Source organism: Heteronotia binoei, chromosome 17 (assembly GCF_032191835.1).
Source record: "Heteronotia binoei isolate CCM8104 ecotype False Entrance Well chromosome 17, APGP_CSIRO_Hbin_v1, whole genome shotgun sequence".
Classification (NCBI taxonomy): Eukaryota; Metazoa; Chordata; class Lepidosauria; order Squamata; family Gekkonidae; genus Heteronotia; species Heteronotia binoei.
In genome coordinates this window covers 48,515,441-48,539,065 of record NC_083239.1, presented here as the reverse complement: position 1 = coordinate 48,539,065, position 23,625 = coordinate 48,515,441, and the positions used below count along the sequence as shown (strand labels likewise).

The 23,625-nt window shown below is 53.3% G+C and overlaps 1 protein-coding gene across 1 annotated transcript in view; it reads left to right on the top strand.

Moving 5' to 3' along the window:
* NOP53 (NOP53 ribosome biogenesis factor) overlaps positions 1-17,560 on the top strand; it is a 34,794-nt gene extending 17,234 nt beyond the window's left edge. Inside the window, exons 7-13 of the mRNA XM_060258299.1 lie at positions 140-244; positions 3,367-3,567; positions 5,873-6,048; positions 6,449-6,515; positions 13,247-13,323; positions 15,831-15,887; positions 17,469-17,560. Of these exons, the coding sequence (XP_060114282.1) occupies positions 140-244; positions 3,367-3,567; positions 5,873-6,048; positions 6,449-6,515; positions 13,247-13,323; positions 15,831-15,887; positions 17,469-17,475 (690 nt within the window). The 3' untranslated portion in view covers positions 17,476-17,560. The remainder of the gene's footprint in view (positions 1-139; positions 245-3,366; positions 3,568-5,872; positions 6,049-6,448; positions 6,516-13,246; positions 13,324-15,830; positions 15,888-17,468) is intronic.
* Positions 17,561-23,625: the final 6,065 nt, after the last annotated feature.

Here is a 23,625-nt window from a genome sequence, read left to right as displayed (position 1 = left end):
ACTGGAGAGGCCATTGGCCTGATCCAACATGGCTTCTCTTACATTCTGTTGGTCAGGGAAACAGGCATGGATGAAAAGGGGCTCCCAGGTTTCTACGCTCTGTCTCCTTATGCCCTTCTCTCTCCTTCCTCCATTGTAGGCTCTGCTCCTCCAGGCCCACGAGATTGAGCTAAAGAGGCAGAAGGCACAGGAGAAGCTGGCCGGCCAGCTCCGCTTCCCTGCGGCAGACGAGGCCCCTACTCAGGTGAGCGCTTCCCCCAAGGCGAGGACGCCCGATGTTTGCAGACAGGATGGGAAGTGGAGATGGACTGCAGTGTCTTCTTTTATTGGGGTGTCGTGGCTCAGTGGAAGGGTGTCTGCCTAGATGGTCCCAGGTTCTTCTCCATTTAAAAAGGTCAAGGCAGGAGGTGATGGGAAAGACCTCGACCTGGGACCCTGGAGAGCCATGAAGTGGGGCTGTAGCTCAGTGGTAGACCCTCTGCTTGACATGCAGAAGGTCCCAGGTTCAATCCCCGGCATCTTCAGTTCAAAGGACCAGGCAGGAGGTGATGGGAAAGACCTCAGCCTGAGTCCCTGGAGAGCCATGAAGTGGGCCTGTAGCTCAGGGGTAGAGCATCTGCTGGGCATGCAGAAAGTCCCAGGTTCATTCCCTGGCATCTCCAGGTAAAAGGACCAGTCAGGAGACGGTGGGAAAGACCTCAGCCTGAGACCCCGGAGAGCCGCTGCCAGTCTGAACAAACAGCTTTGACCTTGATGGACCAACGGTCTGATTCAGTACAAGACAGCTTCGTATATACCAGGGGTGGCCAAACACACTTAATGAAAGAGGCACATAGAATAAACATCAGATGTTTGAGAGCAGCAAGACGTGAGTGTCAGATGTTTGAGAGCTGGAAGGAAGGGAGGGTGGAAGGAAAGAACAAAAGCAAATAGATGAGGGAGGTGGAGGTGGAAAGAAAGCAACTTTAACTTTAAATGCATTCCCCGAGCCACCAGCTGGCTTGCTTGGAGAAGTGATTTAAAGAGAGAAATGCCTTCTCTGAGCCGACCAACGGGGCAGTAGGGGTTTCAAGAGCCACACAATATTTGCGAAAGAGCCACATGCGGCTCCTGAACTGCCATGTTTGACACCCCTGCTCTAAAACAATGGGGGAACAATGCTCACTGCCAACAGCTGGCAGCCTGTGCTGCCCTCTGGCTTTGTGCCAAGCTGGGTGACGTTTCTTTAACCAGTTTGATAGTTCTGGTTCTGAAGAGCTTCCTGGGCAGGGGGATATTCATGTCACTCCATGACCTTCCCCATCACTGTAGTGATAGGAAGAGGAAAATCGACACCGGCCAGTGACGAACACGAGGATGCCAGAAGAGCGATTCGGTTTACATTAAATTGATTCGGTTTAGCTACTCCCTTCAACACCCCTCTTCTCATTGCTCGGCTGGAGAGACGGTATATTTAGCCTCCTAATAGGCCTGAGCGGTTCAGTGCTGTATCAGTTTAAAGGGATGTGCCAGCCCGCGAGAAGCTGTAAGTAATCCTGCCTGGAGGTGCCGGACTTGGCAGCTGCCTCCCACATGCGAGGAGAACCCCCCGTCCAGCCCAGGGAAGGAGCTGGCAACCGGCCCACGAACGATGGGCTCACACAGGTCTCGTGACGGCTGCTACGTTAGGCCTCGCACGCAGGTGGAACGCCCCCCCTCCCCCCATCCTCTTGATAGCACTCAGGGGCCGCTTTGGTGTCGGGCAGCAGGATGTGGAGCTGCACTGGGCAGCCAAAGCGGGCTGGTTGCAAGAAGCCTCGCCTGGTCAAATTCGGAGGTTCTATCCCGCTGCAGCTTAGGTACATTGAAAGCCAGTTTGATGTAGTGGTTAAGTGCGCGGACTCTAATCTGGGAGAACCGGGCTTGATTCCCCACTCCTCCACTTGCACCTGCTGGAATGGCCATAGCTCTCACAGGAGATGTCCTTGAAAGGGCAGCTGCTGGGAGAGCCCTCTCAGCCCTGCCCACCTCACAGGGTGTCTGTTGTGGGGGGAGAAGATATAGGAGATTGTGAGCCGCTCTGAGTCTCTGATTCAGAGAGAAGGGCGGGGTATAAATCTGCAGTCTTCTTCCACTTCTTCTCAGCCCCACCCACCTCGCAAGGTGTCTGTTGTGGAGGGGGAGGAAGATATAGGAGATTGTGAGCCGCTCTGAGTCAGAGAGAAGGGCAGGGTATAAATCTGCAGTCTTTTTAAAGAGATAAATGCCTTCTCATAAGTCAGCCGATGGAGTGGGGGGGAGGGGTTTCAAGAGCCACATAACGCAGGGGTGGCCAACAGTAGCTCTCCAGATGTTTTTGCCTACAACTCCCATCAGCCCCAGCCAGCATAGCCAATGGCTGGGGCTGATGAGAGTTGTAGGCAAAAAACATCTGGAGAACTACCGTTGGCCACCCCTGACGTAATGTACGTGAAAGAGCCACAGTTTGGCCACCCTTGGTCTTGACTCGCTCTGTGTCATCCTCCTCGAGTCCCAAGTGAGAAAGGTGGACGATAACATGATGTGAAATGACACGAACAAAAATAAGGGTGCAGGCTGGGCTTCTTGGGAGCTCGTGCGCCTGTCTACGCAGGTGCCTACTTCTGCTGCTCCCATGCTGGGGATTATTAGGAAGGGAATGGAAAACAAATCAGCCAGTGTCATAATGCCCCTGTATAAATCGATGGTGCGGTCTCATTTGGAGTACTGTGTACAATTCTGGTCGCCGCACCTCAAAAAGGATATTATAGCATCGGAAAAAGTCTAGAAAAGGGCAACTGGAATGTTTCAAGGGTTGGAATACTTTCCCTATGAAGAAAGGTAGAAACGCTTGGGGCGCTTTAGCCTGGAGAAACGTCGACTGCAGGGTGACATGATAGAGCTTTACAAGATTATGCATGGGATAGAGAAGGTAGAGAAAGAAGTACTTTTCTCCCTTTCTCACAATACAAGAACTCGTGGGCATTCGATGAAATTGCTGGACAGTCGGGTTAGAACGGATAAAAGGAAGTCCTTCAGCCAAACGGTGATTAACGTATGGAATTCACTGCCGCAGGACGTGGTGGCATCTGCAAGCATAGCCAGCTTCAAGAGGGGTTTGGATAAAAATATGGAACAGAGGTCCATCAGCGGCTGTTAGCCACGGCGTATTGTTGGAACTGTCTGGGGCAGTGATGCTCTGTATTCTTGGTGCTTGTGGGGGGGAGGCAAAGTGGAAGGGCTTCTAGCCCCACTTGTGAACCTCCTTTTTTTTTTTGGTCACTGTGTGACACAGAGCGTTGGACTGGATGGGCCATTGGCCTTATCCAACATGACTTCTCTTATGTTCACTCTTTGGCGTGTTTGCAGGAGACGATCTTCCAGGAACAGTGCGAGGGGCTTCTGGAGGAGGACAACTCTGGCAACGAGGAAGAGCGTGGGGGGCCGTCGAAGCCGGAAGGGGAGGAGCCTCAGGCAGGCTCCGGTCCGGCTCCCCCTTTGCCTGCTGCAGTCGCAGGAGAGAAGAAGACGGAGAGGCAGAGGAAGAAGGAGAAGGAGGCCAAGCGGCTGGTGAGTTTGCCCTGCCAGTTTGGTGTAGTGGTTAAGCGTGCAGACTCTTATCTGGGAGAACGAGGTTTGATTCCCCACTCCTCCACTTGCAGCTGCTGGAATGGCCTTGGGTCAGCTGTAGCTCTCGCAAGAGTCGTCCTTGAAAGGGCAGCTGCTGGGAGAGTTCTCTCAGCCCCACCCACCTCACAGGATGTCTGCTGGAGGAGGGAGGAGGTAATGGAGATTGTGAGCCGCTCTGAAATTCAGACATAGGGCAGGATATAAATCCCAATATCACCATCGCCTCCTCCTCCTCTTCAGGCAAGATTTGTTGGCAGGCTCTTTGCCCAATCTGTTCATCCCTGGACAGGCGTCCTAGAGGGTTATTATACTTTGGTTGCATTACGAATAGACAAGAGTCCCTGGAAAATACAAAGCTTGAGTCCAGCAGCAGCTTTAAGACCAACAAAGTTCAGTAATGGTGTAAGTGTTCGTGTGCATGCATGCAACTTCGTGTGTGTGTGTGTGTGTTTGCGTCCAAAAGCTTAAAGTTCGTTAGTCTTAAAGGCGCCCCCGGACTCTAACTTTGTTCTGTTGGTTTCAGACCAACGTGGATACCCATCAGTGTTCCCTTTAAGCCAGGGGTGGCCAGACTTGCTTAACAGAAGAGCCGCATAGAATAAATGTCAGATGTCTGAGAGCAGCAAGAGATGAATGTCAGATGTTTGAGAGCTGCGAGGAAGGAAGGAAAGGTGGAAAGAAAACTGGAAAGAAAGCAAATAGATGGGAGGAGGTGGAAAGAAAGTAACTTTAACTATAAAATTCCTTCTCCAAGCCAGTTGATGGGGCTGTGGGGGCTGTCACAATATGTGTGAAAGAGCCACAGTTTGGCCACCCCTGCTCTAAGCTAAGTCAGCGTGAGCTAGCTCACAGATTTTTAGCCCCCAACTCACATGTTTTTGTCTTAGCTGAGGAAAAGTGGCCCCAGAGGTAGAGAAGGTAGCTCAGTTTTCATGCCAGTAGCTCATGAAGTAGAATTTTTTCACACAGGACTCCACAGCTTAGAGGGAGCATGGATACCCCCCCCCCCCCCCCCCCCAGAATCTACCCTCATTGGGAAATACAGTAATGTTAGGAAAAGTGGATGGCGGCAGGAGAAGAGGAAGGCCCAACAGGAGAGGGAGGAGCTCCATCCAGGAAGTCACAAGGGCCCTTGCAAGGCTGTTAATGATAGGCCGTTTTGGAGGTCACTCATTCGTAGGACCCGCAGTCCAGACTAGTGAGCCCCGCAGTGAGCTTCCCGAGTTTCTCTGCTTCCGTTACTTTTAAAGTAGAGCAGGTTTCTAGACCTCCTGCAAGCCTGCCGCGTGGCTCAGCGGAAAAGTCTTTGCAGGCAGAGGGCCCCAGGTTCAGTCCCCGGCATCTCCAGTTAAAAGGACCAGGCAGGAGGGGATGAGAAAGACCTCAGTCTGGGACCCTGGAGAGCTACTGCCTATCTGAGTAGGTGACACTGTGCGTGGTGGACCGAGGGCCTGGTTCATTACAAGGCAGTCACGTATGCGCTCCTGCTGGTAGTCCCTGTCGAAAGCTCAGCAGTCAGAGAGGCGATTGAGTGAGATTCCCAGGGTTGGTGGACAGCGGGGCTTCCAGCGCCCTGCCCTGCTCCTTGTGTGACTGGAATAAACAGTGCAGAGCGGGAGAACACGCAGATGTTCCGAATTAGCATCATTTCTGCTCGTCGTAGAATGGAATTTCTTTTTGCCCTGTCTTTGCGGTGGATTTTCATTTCCATGATTTGAAAAAAGGGGGAGGGGGAAGGAAATTTGCCCAGAGGAAGAGACCTTCTGTGCTTAACAAACGCGTAGGCAGGCCTTTTGTGACTCTGCACCCACGGCTCCCGCTCGTTCTGCGTGGGCACCTCGGCCCTGGCACCGCTCCCCGAGCTGCCCTTGAGAAGCGGCCACAGCGGTTGGGGCATCCTCCAAAGCGGGCCGCTGGCCAAAGGGAGCTTGATGATCTCTCTCCACACACACACACACACCACTCCACCGATGCTGCTGTAGCTCGCAAACACGCGGCCATCTGGCCGACCGGCCTGGCCATCTGCTCCCCGCGTGAGCCGCAGAAACGAGAGGGGGAAAGGCCGGCTCCGGCTCCCAGATCACCTCTCGGAGGAGAGAGCCAGCAGTCTCGTCCTGGTGGGCGAGGGGAAGGGGGCCGGCCCCGACCCGCAAAGGGCGCCGCCGCCGGGGAGAGGGCGAGCCGGGGCAGGAGAGGAAGGCGTTCTCTGCCAGGCCGCCCCCTCACTTTTGGCTTCCACCCCCAGAGAGCCCGGGAGCGGAGCGAGAAGGCGGCGCGGCTTCGGCGCCAGGAGGTCTTCCGGCTGCACTCCATCCGGCTGCAGGTGAAGCGCTGGGAGGCGGAGCTGCTGCGGCGGAAGCGGGCCCGGGAGGCCAGGCGGGAGGCCGAAGCTGACAAGCCCAAGCGGCTGGGCAAGCTGAAGTAAGAGCCCGCGGGGGGTGGCCGGCGGAGGCAGAGCTTAGCGAAGGTGCTCTGGGATGAGGGGGGGTCAGGTGCGCCCATCGTAGAGAGCCAGTTTGGTGTAGTGGTGAAGTGTGCGGACTCTTATCTGGGAGATCCGGGTTTGATTCCCCCACTCCTCAACTTGCAGCTGCTGGAATGGATTGGGTCAGCTGTAGCTTTTGCAGAGCTGTCCTTGAAAGGGCAGCTTCTGTCAGAGCTCTATTAGCCCCACCCACCTCACAGGGTGTCTGTTGTGGGGGGAGAAGATGTAGCAGATTGTAAGCCGCTCTGAGACTGATTCAGAGAGAAGGGCGAGGTATAAGTTTGCAAGCATTGTGTGTTCCTAAACAGGCCTCTCCCCATCCCTCCTCCGTTGTAGGTATGAAGACCCGGATCTGGATTTGCAGCTGAGCTCTGAACTGGCCGAGTCTCTGAGGACACTGAAGGTGAGCCCCTCTGCCCCGGACTTTGGGCTGCAAAGAAACCTGATCTGCAGTAGGACTGCCTTAAGAACATAAGAGAAGCCATGTTGAATCAGGCCAGTGGCCCATCCAGTCCAACACTCTGTGTCACATAAGAACATAAGAGAAGCCCTGTTGGATCAGGCCAGTGGCCCATTCAGGTCAACACTCTGTGTCACATAAGAACATAAGAGAAGCCCTGCTGGATCAGGCCAATGGCCCATCCAGTCCAACACTCTGTGTCACATAAGAACAGAAGAGAAGCCGTGTTGGATCAGGCCAATGGCCCATCCAGTCCAACACCCTGAGTCACAGAAGAACAAAAGAGAAGCCATGTTGGATCAGGCCAATGGCCCCTCCAGTCCAACACTCTGTGTCACATAAGAACATAAGAGAAGCCATGTTGGATCAGGCCAGTGGCCCATCCAGTCCAACACTTTGTGTCACATAAGAACATAAGAGAAGCCATGTTGGATCAGGCCAATGGCCCATCCAGTCCAACACTCTGAGTCACATAAGAACATAAGAGAAGCCATGTTGGATCAGGCCAATGGCCCATCCAGTCACACAGTGCCCAAGAAAAGTGGGGCTAGAAGCCCTTCCACTTTGCCCCCTCCCGCCACGAAAAACTTCAGCATGAAAAACCTCAGCTTGAGACCCTGGAGAGCTGCTGCCAGTCTGAGTAGACAAGACTGACTTTGATGGACCCGAGGGTTTGATTCAGCAGAAGGCAGCTTCATATGTTCACAACTCTTTGGGGAGGGACGGTGGCTCAGTGGCAGAGCATCTGCTTGGTAAGCAAAAGGTCCCAGGTTCAATCCCTGGCGTCTCCAACTAAAAAAGGGTCCAGGCAAATAGGCGTGAAAAACCTCATCTTGAGACCCTGGAGAGCCGCTGCCAGTCTGAGTAGACGATACTGACTTTGATGGACCAAAGAGGATCTGATTTAGTAGAAGGCAGCTTCATACGTTCAAGGGACGACCCAGGGTGCTGGTCGCACTCGAACCCTTCACGGTGGCCCATGATGAGACCCATCCTTGCGCTCGGAGTATTTCCGGCCTTTAACGCCGGGAATGTGAAGGTCACCAGGGGCTCCCTGGGCCCGCCGAGCAGGCAAGGTCTGGGGAGCTGAGGCCAGAAATCCCCCCCCCCCAGCCTGACAGGTCCCTCCTCTTGTGGGGCTCCAGAAATTCCCAGGGGAGCATTGGGTTGGGGGAGGGTGGAAGGGGCAGAATCTCAGCGCTGCAGCTTCACCGTCTCAAGCTTCTCACAGTCTCACAAATTCCTTCTGCCTTATTGCTGGCCGAGGCCACAGTCCGAAGCAGTCAGCCTCTGAATCCCAGAGCCAGGAGGCAACATCAGGGGGAAGGCCTCGACCGTCTTCACCCAAAGGGTGATGAACACACGGAATTCAGTGTCCCAGGAGGTGGTGGCAGCTTCAAGCACAGCCAGCTTCAAGAGGGGATTGGATAAACAACTGGAGCAGAGGTCCATCAGTGGCTATTAGCCACAGCATAGTGATGGAACTCTGTCTGGGGCAGTGATGCTCTGTATTCTTGGTGCTGGGGGGTGGGCAACAGTGGGAGGGCTTCTAGTGTCCTTGCCCCACTGGTGGACTTCCTGGTGGCACCTGGCTTTTTGGCCACTGCATGACACAGTGTTGGAACAGATGGGCCGTTGGTCTGATCCAACATGGCTTCTCTTTTGTTCTTATGCCCTGTTGTTGGTCTTCTGGAGGAACTGATTGGCCCCTGTGTGAAACAGGATGCTGAAGCAGATGAGCCACTGGTCTGATCCAGCAGGGCTCTTCCAAGGTTCTTATGAAGGCCTCGGCCTCTGTGCCCTGTTGCTGGACGTCCCAGAGGAACTGGTTGGCCTCTGTGAGACAGGAGGCTGGTCTAGATGGACCACTAGTCTGATCCAGCAGGGCTCTTCTGATGTTCTTATGAAGGCCTTGGCCTCTGTGCCATGTTGCTGGACCTCCCAGAGGAACTGGTTGGCCCCTTCGTGAGACAGGATGCTGGAATAGATGGACCACTGGCCTGATCCAGCAGGGCTGCTCTCGCGTCATGTTGTCGTGTTGGTGCTGGCTGGTGTCGATGCCCCTTTTCCTGTCACTGCAGCGATAGGGAAGGTCATGGGGTGACATGAATCGCCTCACCCAGGAAGCTCTTCAGAACCAGAAGCTGGTCAAAGAAGCTCCATCCAGCTTGGCGTTCAACCAGCTGCCAGCAGAAACTGCCAGTGAATCTTATCCCTCCATTGTTTTAGAGCAGGGGTGTCAAACATGCAGTTTGGGGGCCGAATGAGGCCCTAGGAGGGCTCTTATCAGGCCCCCAAGCAACTGGCTGTCATCTGCTTCCTTCTCCCTCTCTCTTACTTCCTTCTGCATCTCAGCTTGTTTTGCAAGGCTTGCTCAATCGCACAGGAGCTACTGAGCAAAACCACTATTGGCTGAGGCTCCTCCCTTGGGAAGGAAGGCGGGAGGAATAGCTCACTTTGCCAGGCTCTCTCCGTTGCACAGCAGAGCTTCTGAGCTAAGCCTCTCTTCCTTCTGTTGGCTGAGGCTCCTCCCCCCCCTCAGTCCCCTGGGGAAGGAAGGAAAGAGCCAGAGCTTCCTTTGCCCAGTTCCCTGGATCTCACGGGAGAGATACAAAGAAAGCATCTTTAAGAACTATGAGTGCTAACGTTTTAAGCATGTTTTAAGTTTTTTAAATATATATATATATCTGCTACCTCATCTTAAGTAGGTACATAAATGGCCCAGCTCAACATGACCCGTCCCCACAAGGTCTCATTTATGTCAGATCCAGCCCTCATAACCAAATGAGTTTGACACCCCCGTGCTAGAGGTTTATTGTCTCTGAATAGCTTCTGGGGCTCTGCCTGTGTACCGAGTCGAGCTGGTTTTCTGCTGCTGCATCCTGGGAGTTCCAGAGTTCTGTCTTTTTAAAAAAAAAAAAAATCTTGAAATTCCTCCCTCCTGACATTCCGGGGGAGGGGGGGGGGAGTAGCGGCTGACCTAAGCGAGCCCGATCTTGCTCGATCTCAGTAGCTAAGCAGGGACAACCCCGGTCAGTTCTTGGATGGGAGACCACCCAGGAAGTGGAGGGTTGCCGTGCAGAGGCAGGCAAGGGCCAACCACCTCGAAGGGTCGCCGTAAGTCAGCTTCGACTCGACGGCATCTGGCCACGTACCCAGTATCTGGGGGTGACTTGCAGAGAGCCAGTTTGGTGTAGTTAAGTGCGCGGACTCTTGTCTGCTGGAATGGCCTCGGGTCGGCTGTCGCTCTGGCATAGGTTGTCCTTGAAAGAGCAGCTTCCGTCAGAGCTCTCTCAGCCCCACCCACCTCCCAGGGCGTCTGTTGTGGGGGAGGAGGAAGATAAAGGAGACGGTGAGCCACGCTGAGACTCTGAAATTCAGAGTGGAGGACGGGGTCTAAATCCAATATCATCAGCTGGGACCGAGATGTCCCCAGCGAGCACCCGCTTTGTGTTCCTCACCCTTCGTCTCCCTTCTGCAGCCTGCGTCCCGATTTCTTTCCTAGCCTGCCACGGTGCTGGAGGGTTGCTTGACGCCAGATCCCCTCCTAGCAGTTCTGAAGCTGACGGGGTCGTCCCGACATAGCGCCAGGCCTGAGGCCCACCCAGGAGCTTTGCGGCTGAGCAAGCTCTAAACCTGGGCCTTCCCCGCTGCGTCTCCTCTCCACCGCAGCCCCCATCTCTTCTTCGCACCTCGCCCCCGCACCTCCCCCTGGCCCGAAATTCGTGCCAACTGCTCCCTCCAGGAAGGAAGCACCTAATGAGTGTACGTGAGGAGCTGATGTTGTGTGAAGAGTTGCGCTGCCAGCACCTGCTGCCTCTGTGAGCGTTAAGCGTGGGGGGGGTGGGAGGCTTTGGGGACACTCTCGTCTTCCTGTTCCTCCCACCCCCGCCCCCACCCCTGGTTCACTGCTGGGAACATTCGTGAGGATTTTTAAAAAGGAGGTGACGGCACTGCTCCGTGGCGAAATCTGAAAACAAAAGCCGCCTCCTACCTCTTAAAACCAACTAAACGAACACAGTGCGGTGTGAGAACATAAGAGAAGCCATGTTGGGTCAGGCCAGTGGCCCATCCAGTCCAACACTCTGTGTCACAGAAGAACATAAGAGAAGCCATATTGGATCAGGCCAGTGGCCCATCCAGTCCAACACTCTGAGTCACATAAGAACATCAGAGAAGCCATGTTGGATCATGCCAATGGCCCATCCAGTCCAACACTCTGTGTCACAGAAGAACATAAGAGAAGCCATATTGGATCAGGCCAGTGGCCCATCCAGTCCAACACTCTGAGTCACAGAAGAACATCAGAGAAGCCATGTTGGATCAGGCCAGTGGCCCATCCAGTCCAACATTCTGAGTCACAGAAGAACATAAGAGAAGCCATATTGGATCAGGCCAGTGGCCCATCCAGTCCAACACTCTGTGTCACAGAAGAACATAAGAGAAGCCATGTTGGATCAGGCCAGTGGCCCATCCAGTCCAACACTCTGCGTCACATAAGAACATAAGAGAAGCCCTGTTGGATCAGGCCAATGGCCCATCCAGTCCAACACTCTGTGTCACAGAAGAACATAAGAGAAGCCATGTTGGATCAGGCCAGTGGCCCATCCAGTCCAACACTCTGTGTCACATAAGAGAGGCCATGTTGGATCAGGCCAGTGGCCCATCCAGTCCAACACTCTGTGTCACAGAAGAACATAAGAGAAGCCATGTTGGATCAGGCCAGTGGCCCATCCAGTCCAACACTCTGTGTCACACGGTGGCCAAAAAACCCAAGTGCCATCAACAGGTCCACCAGTGGGGCCAGGACACTAGAAGTCCTCCCACTGTCCCCCACCCCCCCAGCACCAAGAATACAGAGCATCACTGCCCCAAACTGCTCCATCTATAACTTTTGGCTAAGAGAACATAAGAGAAGCCCTGTTGGATGAGGCCAGTGGCCCATCCAGTCCAGCACTCTGAGTCACATAAGAACATAAGAGAAGCCATGATGGATCAGGCCAGTGGCCCATCCAGTCCAACACTCTGTGTCACATAAGAACATAAGAGAAGCCATGATGGATCAGGCCAGTGGCCAATCCAGTCCAACACTGAGTCACAGAAGAACATAAGAGAAGCCCTGTTGGATCAGGCCAGTGGCCCATCCAGTCCAACACTGAGTCACAGAAGAACGTAAGAGAAGCCATGATGGATCAGGCCAGTGGCCCATCCAGTCCAACACTGAGTCACAAAAGAACGTAAGAGAAGCCATGATGGATCAGGCCAGTGGCCAATCCAGTCCAACACTGAGTCACATAAGAACATAAGAGAAGCCATGATGGATCAGGCCAGTGGCCAGTCCAGTCCAACACTGAGTCACAGAAGAACATAAGAGAAGCCATGTTGGATCAGGCCAGTGGCCCATCCAGTCCAACACTGAGTCACAGAAGAACGTAAGAGAAGCCATGTTGGATCAGGCCAGTGGCCCATCCAGTCCAACACTCTGTGTCACAGAAGAACATAAGAGAAGCCATGTTGGATCAGGCCAGTGGCCCATCCAGTCCAACACTCTGTGTCACACGGTGGCCAAAAAACCCAAGTGCCATCAACAGGTCCACCAGTGGGGCCAGGACACTAGAAGTCCTCCCACTGTCCCCCACCCCCCCAGCACCAAGAATACAGAGCATCACTGCCCCAAACAGTGCTCCATCTATAACTTTTGGCTAAGAGAACATATGAGAAGCCGTGTTGGGTCAGGCCAGTGGCCCATCCAGTCCAACACTCTGGGTCACACAGTGGCCAAAAAACCCAGGTGTGGCAAAGCCCCTGGTGGCTGGCTGGCTGCCCGCTCTCCTAATCCAGGGATTGTTATGCAGCTGCACCTCCTGTTCAATGGACAAGGTAGGGGGGGGGAGGGGAGGCCAGTAGAAAGTTTCTGGAGCTGCGCTTCTGTGAGCTCCTGCTGAATCTAAGGCCTCCTGATGATAATTATAATTATTTCTCTAACCGCTGCGTTTCCTCTGCCCTCTTTTCTGCTGCTGCTGCAGGAATAGCAGCTGCGTCTCTCCAGGGCATAAGAGCCTCAGAGAAGCCATTTTGAATCAGGCCAACGGCCCATCCTGGCCAACACTCTTGAGTCACATAGTGGCCAAAAAAACCCAAGTGCCATCAGGAGGTCCACCAGCAGGGCCAGGACACTAGAAGCCCTTCCACTGTGCCCCCTCCCCCCCAAGCACCAAGAATACAGAGCATCACTGCCCCAGACAGTTCCAATGATACGCTGTGGCTAATAGCCACTGATGGACCTCTGCTCCAGATGTTTATCCAATCTCTTGAAGCTGGCTACGCTTGCAGCCGCCGCCACCTCCTGTGGCAGTGAATTTCACATGTTAATCACCCTTTGGGTGAAGAAGGACTTCCTTTTATCCGTTCTAACTCGACTGCTCAGCAATTTCATTGAATGCCCACGAATTCTTGTATTGTGAGAAAGGGAGAAAAGGGCTCTGTCCCCTGCATAATCTTGTAAACCTCGATCATGTCACCCCGCAGTCGATGTTTCCCCATGGTTGGCTTGTTGCAGCAAATGCATTCCACGACATCTTGAAAGACCCGTGAGAAGCGTCTGAGGCTCCAGAGTCAGCTGATCTGTTGTATACGTCAAGCAGCTCACATAATTAGTTTTCTTTCCTTCCCAGCCCGAGGGGAGCATCCTAAAAGACCGTTTCAAGAGCCTGCAGAAACGCAATCTCATAGAACCCAGGGAGCGTGCAAAGTAAGTGAAGAGAGTTTCCCAAACTTCCCGGGGGTGGCAGTAAGACTCACACCTTGGTTGAAATTGAGGTCACGAGCTGCACTTTCGTGCGAGGAGTCTGCCCACTGTGTCTCTGTGTGAGTCACCAGTCGGACTCAAAGACGGATTAGCAGATATAGAGGAACAACAGGCAACCGGCTTCTGAGGGAAGGTAGTTTTTGCTGCATCTCTGTAAATTGGGAACATAACTGCATCTCTGTAAATTGGGGTCATGCGCTGCACTTTCATGCAAGGAGTCTGCCCGCTGCGTCTCTGTGTGAGTCACTGGTCAGTCTCGGAGACAGATGAGCAGATGTAAAGGCACAACAGGCAGCCTGCTTCTGAGGGCAGGTAGTTTTTGCTGCATCTCTAAATTGGAATCAAGCGCTGCACTTTCGTGCAAGGAGTCTGCCCGCTGTATCTCTGTGAGTCACCGGTCAGACTCAGAGACGGATGAGCAAATATAAATGCACAACAGGCAGCTCGCTTCTGAGGGCAGGTAGTTTTTGCTGCATCTCTGTAAATTGGGAGCATAACCGCATCTCTGTAAATTGGGGTCATGTGCTGCACTTTTGTGCAAGGAGTCTGCCCGCTGCATCTCTGTGTGAGTCACTGGTCAGGCTCGGAGATGGATTAGCAGATATAAAGGCACAACAGGCAGCCCGCTTCTGAGGGCAGGTAGTTTTTGCTGCATCTCTGTAATTGGGAGCATAACTGGTCCAGATTAGAGGCTGTTAGGAGGGAGACGAGACTGGCGCGACTTTGTGAGAGGCAACAAGAGACCTCGTTGGGTAAAAAATGTCAGATTGTGGGAGACCCTTTAATGATTGTCTGGCAACACACAGTGCAGTACTTCTCAAAAATCTGTGTTTGCAGAGAGGGAGTTCCCTAAAGCCGGCAGGGTATCCCTAGAAAAACAGTGTTGCACGTTTGTTTTCAGGCCTCTGTGGCAGCTGAAAAAAGCTGGGAGCGCCCACTTGATCGGGCTTCTGCCCTGATCCCCACATGCGTGTTCTCACTCAGTGACCTGCTAGGGTTGCCAATCCCCAGGTGGGGTCAGGGGATCCCCTGGTTTGGAGGCCCTCCCCCCGCTTCAGGGTCATCAGAAAGCGGCAGGAGGGGGGGAGAGGAGGAAAACGGCTGCTGGAGGCTCCCATTATTCCCCATGGAGAACAATTCCCATAAGGTATAATGGAGAATTGATCTGCAGGTATCTGGGCCTCTGGGGGATGGTTTTTTGAGGTAGAGGCACCAAATTTTCAGCATAGCATCCGGTGCCTCCCCTCAAATGACCGTCCAAGTTTCAAAGGGATTGGACCAGGGGGTCTAATTCTATGAGCCCCCAAAGAAGGTGCCCCTGTCCGTCATTGTTTCCAACGGAGGGAAGGCATTTAAAAGGTGTGGGAAAGGAAAGGTCCCCTGTGCGAGCACCAGTCGTTTCCGTCTCTGGGGTGTCGTTGCTTTCACGGCAGACTTTTTAAAGGGGTGGTTTGCCCTTGCCTTCCCCAATCACTTACACTCCACCCCCCCCACCCCCCGCAAGCTGGGTACTCATTATACCGACCTCGGAAGGATGGAAGGCTGAGTCAACCTCGGGCCAGCTACCTGAAAACCCAGCTTCCGCCGGAATCGAACTCAGGTCGTGAGCAGAGGGAGTTCAGACCACAGTGCTGTAGTACTGCTGCTTTACCACTCTGCGCCACGGGGTGTGAGGTCCCTTTAAAAGTGATGGCCGGGACACCCTTTGGAGTTCGATTATGCTTGCCACGCCCTTGCTCCGACCCAAAAATCTCTTGGCCCCCGCCCCCAAAGTCCCCAGATATTTCTTGAATTGGAACTGGCAACCCTATGACCTGCTGGTAGTGAATGAGAAGATCGGACTGCTTGTGATTCCGGGAGCGGAGATGCCTCTCCCGCCCGTACCAGCTGCCCCTCCCGCAGCCGCTCTTGTTTGCGGGCAGCATGGTTGTCACTGTTCTCTTGGGGAGGGACGTGTGTCTTCTGGCTGAGCCCCTGAAGGCTCTCTCTCTCCTAAGAGCCAGTTTGATGTAGTGGTCAAGTGTGCAGGCTCTTATCCGGGAGAACCAGGTTTGATTCCCCACTCCTGCACTTGCAGCTGCTGGAATGGCCTTGGGTCAGCCATAGCTCTTGTAGGAGTTGTCCTTGAAAGGGCAGCTTCTGTTAGAGCTCTCTCAGCCTCAGTCAATGTGGTATGGTGTTGGAAGTGTGTGGACTCTTATCTGAGAGAACCAGGTTTGATGCCCCACTCCTGCACTTGCGCCTGCTGGAATGGCCTTGGGTCAGCCATAGCTCTTGTAGGAGTTGTCCTTGAAAGGGAAGCTGCTGCGAGAGCCCTCTCAGCTCCACCCATCTCATAGGGTGCCTGTTGTGGGTGGCGGGGGGGGGGAGGTAAAGGAGATTATGACCGCTCTGAGATTCAGAGTATAGGTGGGATATAAATCCAGTATCTTCTTGTTCTTCTCTACCAGGTTCAAGAGGAAGTACCGTGTGAAGTACGCTGAAAAACGGGCCTTCCGAGCGATCACGTAAGTGGGACTCTTTGTTCACCCCATGAGGACAGAAATGTGGGGGGAGAATCGTGGCGCTATCTGTGTTGTCCCCCCCCCCCCGATAAATGGCTTTTCTGATCCTGTTCTGGGCACAGCTGGAGCCAGAGGGGGTCCCCAGTGGTCATCTAGTTCAGCCCCCCTTCTTCCCGCACAATGCAGGCAATTCGCAGCCACCTCCCCAGCGACCCCCTGCTCTGTGCCCAGGGAAGTGGCAACTTACGTGGCCTCAATTTTGTCGCTTGTTGTTTCACTTTCCCCGTTGCGCTGTATCCTCAAGGTTGATGAAGGGCTTTTTTTGAAGGCATACGGGGGTCTGATGTTAGAAACCTGTCTGCTGACGGATGGTGTCAGAAGCTTAGACTCACACCTGAGACCAAGGGAGGGGATAGAGTGGGCTGCCTTTGGGTGGAGCTTGGGTGGAGGTCTGCTTGCTAACGCTCTCCGTGTTATAAAAAAAAATCATCTATAGCAGGGGTGGCCAGCGGTAGCTCTCCAGATGTTTTTTGCCTACAACTCCCATCAGCCCCAGCCAGCATGGCCAGTGGCTGGGGCTGATGGGAGTTGTGGGCAAAAACATCTGGAGAGCTACCGTTGGCCACCCCTGATCTATAGAAGAAACTATCGCTTCAGAGGCAGATCGTACCGCAGCCTCTTTGGGGTGGGCGTTTTTTAACACAGGAAGCATTTAGAAGTGGCATTCCCTCCCCTCCCCCCACACACACACTTTTAAGTAGCACCATCATTCTACAACAAGGGGTCCCCAACCTTTTTGAGCCCGCGTGTCCCTTGGAATCCTAACCCTGTGGCGGACATAGCCACAAAATGGCTGCTGCAGAAGGCGGAGCCGGCCACAAAATGGCCGCTGCAGAAGGTGGAGCCAGCCACGAATTTGGCTGCCGCAGCTGACCTCCAGGTCACGCAGTGTGGATCCTTGTGCTGGGGTGGCAGCTGCCATCAGTCGGATCTCCAGCGGCCAGTCAGAGGCCTCGCTGTGCAAAAGCCCCCGCCCGGCTCCAGCCATTTTCTCAAAGCACTCGGTGGGCGCTGCGTTGGGGACCCCTTTCCTGCAGCCTCATTCTCCTGCTTGTGTCAGTGCTGCCTGAAATTCGGACACTGCCCTCCGTGCCTGCTCACGAGGAGGGGGCTTCCGGCTTTGTCGGGGATTCCTCAGGCGAGCAGCAGAGCTGGTCCGATAGAACCTGAGCGGGCAGCGAGAAAGAAAACCGCTTCCCACTCTCCGCAGTCCTGCACTGGAGGGCGACCGGCAGCTGCCCCAGCACTTCCTTGGGAAGCGAACGAGAAATCCGCCTCTTGGCAGCTGTTGGTCTTCTGGCTAGCAGCCAGGCAGGGCCAGGCCTGGCCAACTGTTCTCTTGCTGGTGCTTTTCCTACTGGGCAGCGTCTGCTTCCCTCCCCCCTCCCAAAAGAAGTGACTCACAGCTGTGACCTCGTTGTTGAGAAGGCCGGATGGCAGCTGCTCAAGTCCCTTTTGAGCTGGACTCGCTCGCGTTGACAACTGTCTCTCTCTCTCTCACCCCACCCCCATCCCCTCTTGCAGGTTGTAGAGCCTGGATCACACCGTGGCGTTCCGGGAACACCTCTTAGGCCTTTTCTGTTTCATTAAAAAAAAGAAAAACACCATAAGCCAGACCCAGGCTGGGCCTTCTTCCTTCCTTCCGTCCAGCCTGCACATAACATAACCCTCCTGCCACCGTTTGTGGGCAGAAAGGAGCAGCACGGTGGTTTGTCCCAAGTCTTTTGGGCCCAGTTTGGTGTAATGGTTAAGTGTGCGGACTCTTATCTGGGAGAACCGGGTTTGATTCCCCACTCCTCCACTTGCAGCTGCTGGAATGGCCTTGGGTCAGCCATAGTTCTCGCAGAGGTTGCCCTTGAAAGGGCAGCTTCTGTCAGAGCTCTCTCAGCCCCACGTACCTCACAGGGTGTCTGTTGTGGGGGGGAGAAGGTAAAGGGGATTGTGACCACTTTGAGATTTGGATATCATCATCTCCTCCTTCCTCTTTCTTCTTCATTGCCTGTTAAGCCCTGAAAACGTAACCTTCTTCAGAACCACTGTACTTTCATTGCCAGAGGGCAGGCAAATGTGGGAGATGTGGCATCTTCTGCATCCCCCCCCCCCAGTTGCATTGTTATTACACCTTTCCCCAAGTGTGGCACTCGCACGCCTTGTTGCATTTGAAATTCCACAATACCGTTAGGCAGACGTCATGAAGAAAACCCACGATGTTCAGACGACGGGAGCTTTTGACTCTCGCATGCTCGTTCCCCCCAAATCTTGTTGGGTTTCTAAGGAATTTGGATCTACCTGCAAACGTCGTCCCCTTTCCTGCGTAATTTAATGCTCACGAGTGACTTTGTTTTCTCTTGTGAGCGCCCTAGGAGCCCTCTCGTTGGCCGCCGCTGGAGTAGGCGGGCCTTTGATCTCATCCAGCAGATGTGGTTCTTCTAAAAACGTAAAAGGAGCCCTGCTGGATCGGGCCAGTGGTCCCTCTCGTCCAGTGTCCTGTCGCCCCCGTTCCTCCGGAGGGCCAGCTGCAAAGCAGAGAGTCTGATGCCTTCCCTCTGAGGTTCAGCAAAAAAAGGGGGGAAACCAGCATGTAGGTGCAGGCATGAAGAGAGAAAAGAACCGCTGACTGACCACTAGATATCACTCATGTACCTCAGGGGTGGCCAGCGGTAGCTCTCCAGATGTTTTTTTGCCTACAACTCCCATCAGCCCCAGCCAGCATGGCCAATGGCTGGGGCTGATGGGGGTTGTAGGCAAAAAAAATCTGGAGAGCTACCATTGGCCACCCCTGATGTACCTTAAAAACATGAAAGGCGATTTATTCTATGCAAACATCCAATCCCTGTCTTGTTCTTGTGTGGCTTGTGGTCAGGACCAAAAAAGTCTTACAGCAATCCAATAAATGGAAAGTAAAGGTCCCCTGTGTAAGCACCAGTCGTTTCCGACTCTGGAGAGACGTCGCAACACGACGTTTTCACGGCAGACTTTTTACAGCGTGGTTTGCCCTTGCCTTCCCCAATCAGCTACACTCTCCCCCCCCCAGCAAACTGGGTCCTCATTTCACCTCGGAAGGATGGAAGCCTGAGTCAACCTCGAGCCAGCTACCTGAAAACCCAGCTTCCGCCGGAGATCGAACTCAGGTCGTGAGCAGAGCTTAGAACTGCAGCACTGCAGCTTTACCACTCTGCGCCACGGGGCTCTTTCCAAGGAAAGGTCCCCTGTGGAAACACCAGTCGCTTCTGACTCTGAGGTGACGTTGCTTTCACAATGTTTTCACGGCAGACTTTTTACGGGGTGGTTTGCCCTTGCCTTCCCCAGTCATCTACGCTTTCCCCCCAACAAGCTGGGGACTCATTTGACTGACCTCGGAAGGATGGAAGGCTGAGTCAACCTGGAGCCAGCTACCTGAAAACCCAGCTTCCACCGGGATCGAACTCAGGTTGTAAGCAGAGAGTTCAGACTGCAGTACTGCAGCTTTACCACTCTGCGCCACGGGGCTGCTATATACGATAGTACAATAAAGAGCAGCCCCAGCTTCCAGTAATCACCGCAATAAGGTTGCTCATCCAGAGAACGCATCATTTTCTAGACTACATAGCCCACTTTTCCCAGAAATTCATATTAAGTTGGACATCATTGAATATGAGACTACAGAAAGTTGGGACTGTGCCTTATTGCGGTGATTATTGGAAGCTGGGATGGCCCTTTATTGTACTGTCATTCAGGGGTGGCCAACGGTGGCTCTCCAGATGTTTTTTTGCCTACAACTCCCATCAGCCCCAGCCAGCCATGCTGGCTGGGGCTGATGGGAGTTGTAGGCAAAAAACATCTGGAGAGCTACCGTTGGCCACCCCTGCTTAAGACTTCTTTGGTTCTGACTACTAGCCATACAGGAACAAGACAGGGATTGGATGTTTGCGCAGAATAAATTGCCTTTCATGAGTGATATCTAGTGGTTGCAGCCAGCGGTTCTTTTCTCTTTCCCTGCTTCCCCCTGAGGTTGCCTCCTGATGCTTAAGATCCAGATGTTGACTACCTCCAAACATGGAGATTCCCATCGTGCTCAGTAGCCGCTGATGAACCTCTCAGTGGATCCGTGATCTCTTTGAAAGCAATCTGTGCCTGTGGCCATCACGGCATCCTTGGGCAGCAAAGCCCACATTTGAATAGCTTGTGCAAAAACAATTATTACTGCCTCTGTTCAGAACCTACTCCTCAGCTCCACTGGGCACCCTCGAGTTCTCTTGGCTATAAATGCTGACACACGTAGTTTTGTACCTGATGGCTGCCTAGAGAACTGCGGAGGGAGAATTCAGAAGCTGTCTTGCCAGGGGCAGATTTCTCCCCCAGCCCTCCTCTGCTTCAAGCTAAGGTTGCCAGGTCCAGCTCAAGAAATAGATGGAGACTTGCGGGGTGGAGATAGGAGCAGGGGTATGACAAATGAATTTAGGGAGAGGTGTTTGTGAGTTTCCTGCATTGTGCAGGGGGTTGGACTAGATGACCCTAGAGGTCCCTTTCGACTCTGTGATTCTATTCTAAGTATGATTGAGCTCTGAAGGGAGTTCTGGCTATCACATTTAAAGGGACTGGACCTTTTAAATGCCTTCCCTCCATTTGGAAATACTAGAGGATAGGGGCACGTTCTTTTGGGGCTCATAGAATTGGACCCCCTGGTTCAATCTTTTTGAAACTTGGGATATTTTAAGAGGAAGCACCAGATGCTATGCTGAAAATGTGGTGCCTTTACACAAAAAACAGCGCCCCCCTCCCCCAGATAGCCATGGATCAGTTTTCCATTATATCCTATAGCAGTAGCCAAACTTGCTTAATGTAAGAGCCACATAGAGTATCAGAAGTTTGAGAGCCACGAGGCATGAATGTCAGATGTTTGAGAGCTGCAAGACGGGAAGGAAGGCAAATAGATGAGGAAGTGAGGAAAGGAAAGGTCCCCTGTGCAAGCACCAGTTGTTTCTGACTCTGGGGTGATGTTGCTTTCACATTTTCATGGCAGATTTTTTACGGGGTGGTTTGCCCTTGCCTTCCCCAGTCATCTACCCTTTCCCCCCAGCAAGCTGGAGACTCATTTTACCCACCTCGGAAGGATGGTAGGCCGAGTCAACCTCGAGCCGGCTACCTGAAAACCCAGCTTCCGCCGGGGATCGAACTCGGGTCGTGAGCAGAGCTTAGGACTGCAGTACTGCAGCTTTAACACTCTGCGCCACGGGGGAATGAGAGAGAGGTAGAAATAAGGCAGCTTTAAGTTTAAATGTATTCTCCTAGCCGGGCGGAGGGGGCTTTGAGAGCTATATCTGGCTCCTGACACACAGTTTGGCCACCCCTGCCCTATAGGAACATCTCCTTAGGGTATAATGGCGTGCCCAGCAGATGTTTCCTCCCCCCCCCCAGCTTTCTGATAACCCTGAAGCGGGGGGGAGGGAGGGAGGGACTCCAAACCTGGAGATCCCCTGTCCCCAACTGGAGATTGGCAACCCTATTCCAGGCCTCCCTAACCATAGGTCCAGGCAGCCTTTTCTAGGGACAGCTGAAGGGTCGAGAAGGTTTATTCCGATGTTCAGTCTAAATCTCCCTGCTGCCACCGTTTCTGGCCCTGCCGTTTCCTTCCTGCAAGATCCCCTTCTGAATATTAAAACCGTCAGCCCGAGCCGGAGGAAAGAAGATTAAAACACCCCCTCTTCCTCCAAGGATTTGCCCTTCCGGGCCCGCAATCATCTTCACAGCGGCGGCTTCCCAATCCTTCTCAACTCTTCACCCTCCGTTCTGGAGCGCCGGTCCCTCTCCGGGGTGCTCCGCTCCCGAGCGTGCCCTCCGTCCCACTGCCTGGCCTGCCGGGAAAGGCGCCACGGCTGGGATGGCTGCGGGAGTAAAAAAAGTCTTCACTCGTGTCTCTTGCCGGGCTGCTTTGGCAAGCGCCCACCGGCCCCGTCTCCAAAAAATACAGATACAAATTTAACTGTGCGCATGGGACATGCAGGGTCTTGTTTTCGATGTGGTTTTCTGAATGCTGGTCCCTCGCATGTCGGAAGAGTAAATCACTTTTCTGGTCTGGCTCGTCCAGGGGTGTCGAACTCACCTGTTATGAGGGCCAGATCAGACATAAACGAGACCTTGTCGGGCCGTGTCGGGTTGGGCCGAGCCGAGTGTGTACCTATTTAAGATTAGGTAGCAGAGATATAAATTTTACAAAGGACACAGACAAGCACGTATCTATTTTTTAAAAACTTAAAACGTTAGCACTTGTTGGTCTTAAAGATGCTTTCTTTCTATTTCTCCCCTGGGATCCAGGGAACTGGACAAAGGAAGTTCTGGCTCTTTCCTTCCTTCCCCAGGCGACTTGTGGGGCGTCGGGGGAGGGGGAAGCCTTAGCCAATAGAAGGAAGAGAGGCTTGGCTCAGTAGCTCTGTGCGATTGAAAGAACCTGGCAAAGCACGCTATTCCTCCCCCCCCCCCCCCCCGGTCCTCCTCAAGAGAGGAGCCTCAGCCACTGGAGAAAACAGAGGTTTTGGTCTGTAGTTCCTGTGTGACTGAGCAAGCCTTGCAAAGCAAGCTGTGCTGCAGAAGGAAGCGAGAGACGGAGGAGGGAAGCAGATGACAGCCAGCTGCTTGGGGGCCTGATTCGGCCCCTGAACTGCATGTTTGACACCCCTGGCCTAGTCAATGTATTAGTGCAGCCTAGATCAGGCCTATTATAGGAGGGATCCAGCTACTGTGGGTAAAGATATTTTACGGACCACCTGCTTGGTACATAAACTCATCAATATGAGTTTTATGTAGCTGGTAGCTTAAAAATGCTTTGGTGGAAGGAAAAAGGGTCTTCCTTACATCTTTGCAAAATGATTTCCAGAGTATATCAACATGTATTTATATAACATCCAATAAAGCCAGTTTGGTATAGTGGTTAAGTGTGTGGGCTGTATCTGGGAGAACCAGGTTGGATTCCCCACTCCTCCACTTGCAGCTGCTGGAATGGCCCTGGGTCAACCATAGCTCTGGCAGAGGTTGTCCTCGAAAGAGAAGCTGCTGGGGGAGCCCTCTCAGCCCTACCCACTTCACAGGGTGTCTGTTGTGAGGGGAGAAGATATAGGAGATTGTAAGCCGCTCTGAGCCTTTGCTTCAGAGAGAACGGCGGGGTATAAATCCACAGTCGTCTTTTTAAAAAAATGCTTTGGTGGAAGGGAAAGGGGTCTTCCTTACATCTTTGCAAAATGATTTCCAGAGTATATCAACATGTATTTATATAACTTCCAATAAAGCCAATTTGGTATAGTGGTTAAGTGTGAAGACTCTTATCTGGGAGAACCAGGTTTGATTCCCCACTCCTCCACTTGCAGCTGCTGGAATGGCCTTGGGTCAGCCATAGCTCTGGCAGAGGTTGTCCTTGAAAGGGCAGACTCTTATCTGGGATAACCGGGTTTGATTCCCCACTCCTCCACTTGCACCTGCTGGAATGGCCTTGGGTCAATCATAGCTCTGGCAGAGGTTGTCCTTGAAAGGGCAGACTCTTATCTGGGAGAACCGGGTTTGATTCCCCACTCCTCCCCTTGCAGCTGCTGGAAAGGCCTTGGGTCAGCCATAGCTCTGGCAGAGGTTGTCCTTGAAAGGGCAGCTGCTGGGGGAGCCCTCTCAACCCCATTCACCTCACAGGGTGTCTGTTGTGAGGGGAGAAGATACA